The 10,977-nt window shown below is 53.3% G+C and overlaps 1 protein-coding gene across 1 annotated transcript in view; it reads right to left on the bottom strand.

The window, feature by feature from the left end:
* The window catches only part of SEC14L5 (SEC14 like lipid binding 5), a 38,828-nt gene that overhangs the window by 3,640 nt on the left and 24,211 nt on the right, over positions 1–10,977 (bottom strand). The window contains exons 9-15 of the mRNA XM_036091533.2: positions 10,159–10,247; positions 9,997–10,067; positions 8,324–8,495; positions 4,958–5,092; positions 3,764–3,898; positions 2,990–3,217; positions 1,918–2,096 (exon numbers count right to left, since the gene is read on the bottom strand). Coding sequence (XP_035947426.1) covers positions 1,918–2,096; positions 2,990–3,217; positions 3,764–3,898; positions 4,958–5,092; positions 8,324–8,495; positions 9,997–10,067; positions 10,159–10,247 — 1,009 coding nt within the window. The remainder of the gene's footprint in view (positions 1–1,917; positions 2,097–2,989; positions 3,218–3,763; positions 3,899–4,957; positions 5,093–8,323; positions 8,496–9,996; positions 10,068–10,158; positions 10,248–10,977) is intronic.

A 10,977-nucleotide genomic window follows, 5' to 3' on the forward strand; every position in this document is an offset into this window, starting at 1 on the left:
GGAGATCTAGCATGGCCCAGAGGGTGCCAGCACCGCCAAGCCTCCTGCAGCTCCTTAGAGCTGAAGACTCTCTGTTGCCCCAGAGCTCCAGTCTGCATTCTGACAACACCCCCCCACCCCCCACCAGGTGATTTGTGTGCACACCACCTAGGTCTCAACTCCAATGTCACTTCCCAGGTACCTCCCCCATACCTCCTGCCAACCCTATGCCAGGCCCCTTGTCCTGTCTCTGACAACACCCTGTGCTGAGACCTCTGGCACCTCCTAGCTGTGTGACCCTGGGCAAGGACCCCAGATTGGAGTACCTTCGTGGCATCCACTGCTGTTCATAATTACGTACAGGTGTGATCATGTGGCCTCCTGCTCCATGATGGCAGACCCTGTGTGTCTGGTCCCCCAGGGTCCGCCCAATGCCTGCCTACTGAGGACAGCCAGGGACTAGCCCTTGACCTGGTTCTCTGTGAGCTCTTGAAGGTCAGGGCAGCAAGGTTCCCCCACATGGACCAGACCAGACAGGCTGGCAAGCAGCATCTGACCCACCCTTCAGCCTCTACCTGCCCTCCTGGAGGCAGCAGCCCCCAGGTGCTAGTGTCTACAATGTCTGTCCCCTGCACTGGCGCCCAGTGGCCAAAACAAGCTGCTTCCCAAAGAGGAAATCACCAGCCCTCCCATGCTGTGGGGCTCTCTTTGGAGTAAAGACACTGGCCCAGTATCTCTCACATTGGGCTGCATGTGCCCTTAGGGTACTTGGAGCTCCACCTGGCATATGGATGCAGATGCGACACCCTCCTGGAGCCTCAATTTGACTCCATGGTAAAGAATATAAAGCATTATTTTTAGAAGGAAACTAACACAGGGGCACCTGGGTGGCTCAGCTGGTTAAGTGTCCAACTCATGAGTTCAAGCCCCATGTTGGCCTCCACGCTGGGCGTGGAGCCTACTTAAAAAAAAAGAAAAGAAAAACGGAAGCTAACAGAGATATGTCATGAAGCAGGATGCAAAATCACATTTGTTTTTATTTTTTTTTTTAAAGATTTTATTTATTTATTCATAAGAGACAGAGAGAGAGAGAGGCAGAGGGAGAAGCAGGCTCCCCGCTGAGCAGGGAGCCCGATGCGGGACTCGATCCCAGGACTCTGGGATCATGACCTGAGCCGAAGGCAGACGCTCAACCATCTGAGCCACCCAGGCGCCCCTCACATTTGTTTTTAAAAGATAAAATGTAAAGCCTTGAAGACACTGCCTGCTCCATCTCCTCACCCTCTGCTTCATTTTTGCTATCAAGTGCTTACTGTATGCCTCAGTGAAGGGCAGGCTTCCCCCAACCATTTCTTCCTGATGACAACCCCGTGATGTAGGGGTTTCAGCGGTCCCTATTTAACAGATGGGGAGGCTAAGGCTCAGACACTTAAGTGACTTACCTGAGGTCACACAGCAACCAGAGAGTGCTGGAGGTCTTAACCACTACACTTCCTGCCTCTCTGAAAGCAACACTTGGGGAGATGTGTCTGCGAGACACTATTCTAGAATGTTCTAGAACAGTCCTACCCTGTTTTATGGGTTTCTAGGAGTGAGAGGAGTTCCAAATAGGAGTGCCTTGGGCTCCCCTTCCCCCAGCAATCAATCTGGTATGTTGGGCTTCTGTCCAGAGTTTCATTTGAAGGGGAGGTTCTGCAGCTGAAGCAGCATTTGGACACAGTGTTGGATCTGATTGCTCACACAGGTGCTGAACCACTGGAGAATTTTAACAATACCAATGCTGGGGCCCCACCCCTGGATAAGCTCAAAGGCAAGTAGGGAAGATGAATCCAATGTCCCCCAGCCCAGAAGGAAGGGGCCTCAGAAGTGCTGTGGGCCTGGCCTGGAGAGGAGGAGGGGGCCCTTCCTGCCCAGGTTCCCTACTCCAGCCCCTCCTACCTGAAGTCCTCAGATGCCAGCACCTCGTAGTAGTAGAGGAGTTTGCACTTGGGGCCAGGGCTGTGCAGGGCTGTCAGGACGTCCTCCACACCCGGGAGGCTGCAGGCCACATTGCCAGGGGGACTGTGCATTTGCCACTGGAGCAAGTAGATGCCAGGCCACCGGGTCACATGGGAGCCCTGAAACACAGCAGTCCTGCCTGAGGCTCTGGCCCGCCTGGGGACGGACGGGAACCCCTTGCTAAACCAGCGCACCCATAAATCTTCCTCGCAGGGCCTCCGGAAGTCATCCTTGACCCCTCCGCTGTTACCCCGTATCTGTGGGGACTGAGAGCCTCCCTCTGATGTGGTGGGAGTGGAGGCCTGGGGTGGGGCTGTGGTTGCAGGAGAACAGGTGCAGTTGGTTAAACGCCTGGATTTTGTTGGGCTTTTGTTGTGCTGCCCCAGGAGGGATTTGGGCAGAGAGCTGGCAGGTTGGTTAGAGTTGGTGGAAGGCCTGGGCGGTGAGAATGGGGGTGTTAGTTGTTACAAGAGCAAGTTCAGGGAGGGCTAGGGGTGCTGGTGTTTGAGGTACAAGACAGCCTGCTGCTCAGGGACCCTGGGTGAGATCCGCAGTGCTCACCGGAGTCTGTTTGTGCAGCGTGAGTGAATGAGTGGGGCTGGTGATCTAACACTTGTGAGCCGTGGCCTGGAGGAGCATGTGAGTAACAGGGGGGTTCATGTTCCAAGATGCATCTGAGTTCTGTCCCCAGACTTAGAGCATCTCTGCTGCATAGGTTCTGAAACTAACACATCAGAAATCACTGGGAGAGGGTGAGGGATGCAGAGTCCAGGCCTCGTGCCCAGAGGTTCTGAGTTACGCCCCTGGCATGGGGCCTGGCAGCCTGCATCTTTGACAAGAGTCCCAGAGGATTCTGAGGCTGGGATCCTGGGGTCCCCAGAGTTCTGGATCTGTCCAGTCCTTTCTCCCTGAGTGTCCTACAGGGTCCCTGAGGTCAAGGGCCAGAACCCTGGCACACAGTGAGCACTCAATCCTGTATCATGAATGAATAAATGAACAAAGGAGTTCGAACCTGGATGCTCTCCCCTTCCCGGCAGACAAGAGGGGCTTCGACACGGCTATAATCCACACCTAGGACCCAGCCTTTGTCCATCAGCTGCCCACCAGCCCTGGCCCCGGGCTCCTGGGGGCCAAGCTTGGGCATCTGCTTGCTGTGGTACAGGCTGAACACCACGTCCCCTCTCAGGATGTCAAAGTCCCAGGTGATGACTGACTCCCCCTCCAGGATCTCCACCGCAACCTGCATGGAGGGTGGGGGGGAGGGGAAGGCATAGTCTGAGAGTCCCATCTGGAATCCCACCAGGAGCGGGGAGCTGGGATGGGGAGGTCAGCTGCAGTAGGTGCTGTGGGGTACCCACCTGGATGTCCAGTCCCCACTGCAGGGAGGATGGGCTGCTGAGGCCCCCAGCCTCCACTGTCTAAGAACTGCTCTGGGCAAATGGACCTGCCTCTGTCTGAAATGGCTGGGAGGTCCCACCCTGTCACAGGGTGGGTGACCCACAGCCGAGGACTGACATGAGAGTACAAAAGGCCTGCCCATCTGTCATGCTCTGCACAGCCCAGTGCTCCCCTCAGATCAGGCTGGGCAAGACTCGGCTGTATCGCCCCTGTGCTTACATCCATCCCCACACCCACCCTGTCCCACCTCTCCTTACAGGTTTCTCCCGAGAGCTCACCCTCAACAAATCACTGGCACAAGAACCCTCATCTCAGGCTCTGCTTCAGGGGACCCTGGCCTAAGACAACACCCCATCCCAGCGGGCCCTCCCAGGCCAGGTCCCAGCACCTCATGGGGGGCCCCTCGGAGCACGCTGGCCGACTGGTAGGTCTCTCTCCACTGCTGCAGCTGGTCCGTGTGCCCCTGCTCCTCTTCTGTCAGATAGAGGGACTTGGGGACCAGCCCTCCTTCAGGGACATTGCACTGAGGGACAAAGACAAAGGTGGCAGGCCTGGCTGACCCACAGAAGGGTGCTCTGTGACCCCTGAAACTGTACTTGTCACAGCAACCCCTTAGTGAGTAGGGTGCAGGGCTTCCATTACCTCATTTACTCTCCAGAACCACGATGCAATAGAAGCTATTATTCTTTCCTTCCGTTTCACAGAGGAGGAAAATGGAAGCTCAGAGAGGTCGGGCCACTTGCCCGAGATCACACAGCAGAAAGTGCTGAGCCTGGGCACAAACCCATGTTTATTGGGCCCCCCAGGCTCATGTCTCTTATTACCATGCTGGTCTTGGAAGCCCATTTGCTAAACATAAATCATGCATATGTATCTCAACAAGCTTGAGAAAATGGGGCAAGCTTGGCAAAATTCCTGGGAAATGCCTTTTTTAAATTCAGAAATCAAGTAAGCTTGGAGTTTGGTATTCTGTTAGAGAAGGGAGAGGGGCCTGCCCTCCCACAGCCAGATGAGATAAGACCGTCGTGACCCAGGGTCACCCCTTCCTGTGTCATCTCACCCCCAGGGGGAGGCAGTAGAAGGGGTCTGTGGTTGCCTCCCCTTGAAGCAGTTGGCCGATCTTCCCACTCCATGGGGCTGTGGGTTGGGAATAAATCCCTTTGGATACACCAGCTCCAGGGTCCAGACCACTGGGATGTTTGAGTCACCTCTCCCAGAAGCAGAGGGTGCAAAGTCAGCCGGTAAACTCTGACTGCTGCCTAGCAACATACTGAGTGGGGAATACCAAGGTAAACCTTTGACTGGCCTGGTCTCTGGGCTTCTGGAAACTTCCATCTGGATCACTATGTTTGAAAGAAACAAGGTAAGGCCCCTCCTTTGGAGAGAACTCACCTCTCTTTGGGGCAGCTTCGAAAACAAGCCCTGCCCCCCCAAAAAGAGAAAGCATGACCTCTCCAGGTACCAGCACCCACACACACAACAGAGGGCCCCACTCCAGCCTCCTTGGACCTCTGCAGCCCCGCCCCAGCAATCTCTGGCTCCTCCCGTGGCCACAGCCCAGGCCCTGCAGCCGTACACTCACCACACACTCTCCCCCGAGGAAGTCAGGGATCACTTCTTTATCCAGGTAGTCCACGAGGCCTCCAGGGCCCTGGTAATTGCTACCGCTGTAGATGAGAAACTTCTGTCTGGTGTTCTCATTGATGAAGGGGCTGATCTGAAGTGGGGGAGAGGAGACAAGATGGAACGGTGTTTTTGTTTGTTTGTTTTATATGGAGATGTAATTCACATCACAAAAAATTAACCATTTTATCTTATTGGTTTTTTAAGTTTTTATGTATTTAAATAATCTCTGCACCCAATGTGGGGCTCGAACTCATGACCCTGAGATCAAGCATCACATGCTCTTCTGTTCTTTTTTTTTTTCAAGATTTTATTTATTTATTTGAGAAAGAGTGAGAAAGTGCAAGTGCACGACTGGGGGTGGGGGGGGTGGACAGAGGGAAAAGGAGAAGCAGACTCCCCAGTGAGCAGAGAGCCCAACACAGGGTTCGATCCTAGGACCCCGAGATCATGACCTGAGCCGAAGTCAGACGCTCAACTGACTGAGCCACCGAGGAGCCCCAATGTTGCATGCTCTTCTGATTGAGCCGGCCAGGTGCCCCAGAATTAACCATTTTAAAGTGAACAGTTTGATGGCTTTTAGTTCGTTTACTATGTTGTATAACTACCACTTTCCTATAATTCCAAGACTTCTCATCACCCCAAAAGGAAACCCCATTCCTTTTACACATTCATACACATCAGTGGCTCCTCGCCATGCCCCTCGCCCAGCCCCTGGCAACCACCAATCTGCTTTCTGTCTCTATGGATTTGTCTGTTCTGGACACTTCATAGAAATGGAAGCACACGACATGTGGCCTTTTGTGTCTGGCTTCTCTCACTCAGCATCATGGTTTCCAGGTTCATCCATGTCGTAGTCCTTTTTATGGCTAAATAATATTCCACTGTATGGATGATCCTGTTTTGTTTACCCCGATGGAAAGTATTTCAATGCTGAACTCAAAGCTGCGTGTCGATCCATTGTTTTTCACGGCACACACACTCCCCCCCCCGCCCCCCCGCGCCCCCCCCCCCCCCCGCCCAGTGCTGGTGTGGTATCTGACGAGGTACATAGGTGGGGCAGGAAGGGAGGACTTGATATTGGCAGGGCACCAGCCAATTCAGCAAGGAATGCCACAGGCCAAAGATGGACAGGGAACCGGGAATCCCACCTGTGTGGTCACTCTCCTTCAGCCTCCACCCCGGGAAGCAGTCACCTGCGGGCCTCGGCAACCTGGCTCCATGCCACCAGCTTCCATCTGGTGTGGCCACTGGGCAGGGGTGGGGGGCAGCAGCAGGAGATGGGAGGTGGGAACAGAGAAAGAGGCCAGGGTACTTCCTCCCCTGCCCTCTCCCACCTCAGTGCCCCTGGACACCCCCACTTCCACCCCATTCCAGCTCTTATGGGGCTCGGTAACAATGTCATTCCCTCTGCTTATCCCTCCAGCCCCCTGGGGGTGGTCAGGGTTCACTGCAGGGGCTAGCCCCAGGGGCCTCTCCATCCTGCCCATACCTCTGCAAGGAGTTCTTTCATGTTACATCCCCATTAAGCCACTGGGGCGAATCCCACTTTTGGCCAGAACCCTAAGTGACTGGCTCCCACCACCACGCAATATACATCTTCTTACAGGTCTCCAAATAGCAAGGGAACTTCACTTTCACAAAGATCAGGATATTTCAAGATAAAAAACTTCAGGAGCAGGTCCTGCCCGTCCCTCCTACAGCTTCTGCTCCCCAGCCCAGCCCCAACAGAGCCTTGAAGTAGCCACAGGAGCTAGAGAACATTCTGCCCCAAAAGTCTGCTCACATCCTCTCGTGCTGACCATCCTCCATGGCTCCCTACTGCCCCAGGACAAAGTCCCACCTTCACCACAGCCTGGACTTGGCAAGCACTGGTCCCCGAGCATTTTCCCAGCCTCTGCCAGGGCCACTGTCCCTTTTGCTCCTTTTTGCCCCAAACATTCTGGACTGGGTTTTCAGTTTTTCAAAAAGCATCAAGTACAATCCTGCCTCTAGGCCTTTGCCCATGCTGTGTGGGTTGCCTGGCCCATCCTTCCTCCTGCCCTTCCCTGCATGATTCCTGCTCCTTCCTAGGGTCTCAGCTACAAGTCACCTCCTCTGAGGGACCTTCCTCAGTTCTCCAATCTAAATTACCCCCTACGTCACCCCCTGTCTGACTTAGCCTCTCCAAGAACCCTGAACGTCCTCATGCCCTTGCCACGGGGAACCACGAAGTGTTTGCTTGCGTGGGGTTATCTGCTTTATCTCTCCCCGCCCCGTGACAGTGGTGGGGAGACACAGTGGCTGGCTTGTTTACTTCGAATCCCCAGGGCCTGGAAGGTGCCTGGCACATAGTAGGTGCTTAGTGAAACACTGAATCCACTTAACTCTCAAATGTCTATCCTGATTGCACCTCAATTTATAGCAGCAGTTCTCCGGTTTTCTGCAGCACTGAATCCTCGGAGGGGCCTGTGGACCAGTAGCAAGGCCCCGGGGCAGTAGTTTTCAGTTGCCAGTAACAACCTGCTCATGGTTGTGAGATTGATTCAGCACATTGTGACTAGCCTATTTTTAATGGAATGGAATAGAAGAGCGAAGAGGGTGTTATACGTAGTTAAGGTAACCATTGCTTGCTGATCTGTTCAGGTGTGTGTGTGTGTGTGTGCACGCACGCGTGTGTGTCTGTGTTAGGTTGTAACATAACGTGTATTTCTTACTGTGGGTCTTGGGCAAAAAGTTTTAAAATCCCTACAGCACAGGATCCCAACACTCCTCAGAGCCAACTCACAGGAACCCTGGGAACGCTGTACAATCCTGAGTGTGACTAGTGTCCACAAAGCAGGACAACAGATACATAAATCATGGTCTACCCATATGGTGGAATCGTATTCAGATCTAAAAAGGAATGAAATACTGATCCATGCTACAACGTGGATGAATCTGAAATCATGATGCTCAGTGAGAGTAATCAGATGCAAAAAGCCTCATATTGTATGATCCCACTTATGTGAAATATCTCAAATAGGCAAATCCATAGAGACAGAAAGCAGACTGACAGCTGCCAGGAGCTGGGGAGCGGGGAGGAGCAGGGCTGCTACATGGCTTCCTTTTGTGGTGCTGATAATGTTCTGGAACTAGATGGTGGGATGGTTGCACAACCCTGTGGATCTACTAAAAACCACTGCATTCTGCACTTTGAAAGGTTGAACCTTATGGTCAATGAGTTCTAGCTCAATAAAGCTGTGACTTAGAAGAAATGACATGGAACAAGCAGGCAGAGGGAACCCACCCCCCACCTCGGTCATCTCCACCGGGCAGGAGCCTGGCCCCGGGCACCTGCTCTCACCAGCGTCCAGAGCACCGGGAAGACACGAGGGGCTCGCACGATGAGCAGCCGACCCAGAGTCTCGGGGTAATTGTCCTCCACCACCTCAATCATCCGCAGCAGGGCCTTCACCCCCGGCCGCCACAGGTGACGCATGTTGAGACCCTCCAGGTCCACCAGGCAGGTCCAAGAGCTGCAGCAGAGACGGGCCACTCACTCCCGCTTGCTCCACCACCTCCCAGGGCCCCTGACACCCTCAGAGGGTCTCAGGAGTTGGCAGACAGGAATGGATGGAGAGGCTCAGGAAGGCAGGGCTGGGGGTAGAGGGGCAGGACACTCCCATGGATCCTACCACCCCGACCCTTAGCTGGGGAGGCCATGTGAGGAGGAGGTTCAGAGCCTGGCCTCTGAGGCTAGGCACCTGAATTCAAGTGTCACCTCCACCCCCGAGAGCTGTGTGACATGGGCAACTTCTTCATCAAGACAGTGGCAGTGACAGCAAAAATCCCCATCTCGAGCAGTTGTTAGGATTAAATGAGGTAGTATGTGTAAAGCTCTCCGCAGGGACAGGCCATAGCACGCACTCGATAAAAGCCAGTTATTGCTACCAATTGTTGAAAGGGTGCTGACTGCTAAGAGCACACTCCAGAGCCAGATGGCCTGGATTCAAATCCCAGCTCTGCCGCCTGCTGTGTGGCCTTGGCCAAGTTCCTTAACTTCTCTGTGCCTCCGTTTCATTGGTCTAATTCATTAGGGAAATGACTGTTTTACTGCAGCGGCTAGTTCTCAGGAGCCTCTCCATCCTGCCTTTGTTCCCTTCATCCAGTCCACACCGCTGCAAGGAGTCCCTCATGACACCCTGTCATCTGAGCCATGTCGGGTGAATTCCACTTCTGATCAGGACGCTGATTGATCGATTTCTCACCCCAACCAATGTATGTCCCCTTAGGAAAGCTCCAAACAACAAAGGAACTTAATTTTCCCAAAGATCGGGCTACGTCAGGATAAAAAGCTGCAGCAGCAGGTGCTGCCTGCCCCTCCCCCCTGGGGTGTAATAAGGACAACATGAATCAGGTACTTCGGAGAGCACCTGCTGCAGAGTGTTACACACGCATTTGCGTTATCCCTCCACGGTCGTCGTTTTTGATGATGCATAAAGAAACCCTGGGACTGGTGATATTATTCCCACATTATAGATGAGCAAGCTACGGTTCAGAAAGGTTCAGTGCCACTGTAAGTACTCATGTGGGAAACTGAGTTCGGGGCGAGTCGGAGAGGGGCGGAGGTTACTGGATGTGCCGTGACACCTGCGAGTCCATCTGCCTGGGAGACAGAGTCAAGGTGGCACTTGGGGGTGGGGCAGAGCTGGCCTCACAAAGCAAGGTCCAGGGGGTGATGTGGCACAGGGGTTCACATCCTTGAGCCCGAAACAGACAGGAACAGGTTCAAATCTCAGCTCTGCCACTTACCCACTTAGCAGCAAGCTTGGATGAGCATCGCCCCTCTGAGCCTCCGTTTCCCCCTCCACAAAGAACAGGGACAATAATAGTCCCTGCCTCCCAGGATCGTTGTAAGAATTAAGAGAGGACATTTCTGTAAAGTACCTAGCATGCTTCCTGGCCAGCGTCTATGCCCAATGAACCTTGGCTGTTTTCACTATTTCAGGGGAATTTGCTCTTGGCTGGGGTTCTTGCCTGATGGGACGGCCAAACTGCTTTGTGTTCCCTTCACATCTCTTCTGTCCTTCCTCGTTGACGGAAAGAACCTGGAAAGTAGAGAATGTGCTGGCAAACATTCACTTGGCTGCCCCACCCACAGGCAGCCCCAGGATCCAGGGAGTGGGGACCCCGACTCACGTGCTTCAGCAGCGCCTCTTCCCCCACGGCCTTCATCAAGCCTTTGGTGTCCATGTGGCCCAGGCGCAGGATATAGAGGGGGCGGCCGTCTTTGTAGGCGAGGCAGGCCGAGCAAAGAGAAGGGACATTATTTCAGGGGTGCTGGTGAGAGGGCAGGCCCAAACTTCTCCTCAGAGAAGGCGGAGCCAGGCTGCGGCTCAGCTTACCCCTCCCGTCCATTTATTCGAGAACGCTCTGCCTGCTCCCAAGAGGGGCTGACACCAGTTATGGCAAAAGAAGCAAAGTGTCCAAGTGTCAAAGAGACAGATTTACATCACACAGGAAACTGGCTGAGGGGCATGCGGCAGTCTCTGTACGACCTCAGCAACTTTTCTGAAAACCTGTCCTAAAATTAAATGTTTATTTTAAAGCTTTTTAAAAAGAAGAGATGAACCATGTCAGAAAGGAATATGGAGAGAGTGGATAATGTTGGCTCTTAGCTTTCTGTCAACCAAAGCGAATAGGAAAAATAAGGAAGAATATACGAATACAGTCGATTCTTATTATTCATGGTAGTGATGTTTTCTAAAGTGATCTTGAACAATGACTTAGGGAACAGTGAAGCATCGCTTCGAGGAAAAACATGGGGTAAGGTCCCTGCGAGCCTCTAGACATAACATTTTTGTTAACTGATTGATACATAACTTTGTCCTGAATTTCTTAAATTCAGGTGCACTAGCCTCAGAGGCCATGCTCATTAAGGACACTTTATTGCTAATTAAGGAGACTTTATTGGGTATATATTGTTGATACATCAACATCGAACTCACGGCCAGCAGC

Source organism: Halichoerus grypus, chromosome 6 (assembly GCF_964656455.1).
Source record: "Halichoerus grypus chromosome 6, mHalGry1.hap1.1, whole genome shotgun sequence".
In the NCBI taxonomy this organism is placed as follows: domain Eukaryota; kingdom Metazoa; phylum Chordata; class Mammalia; order Carnivora; family Phocidae; genus Halichoerus; species Halichoerus grypus.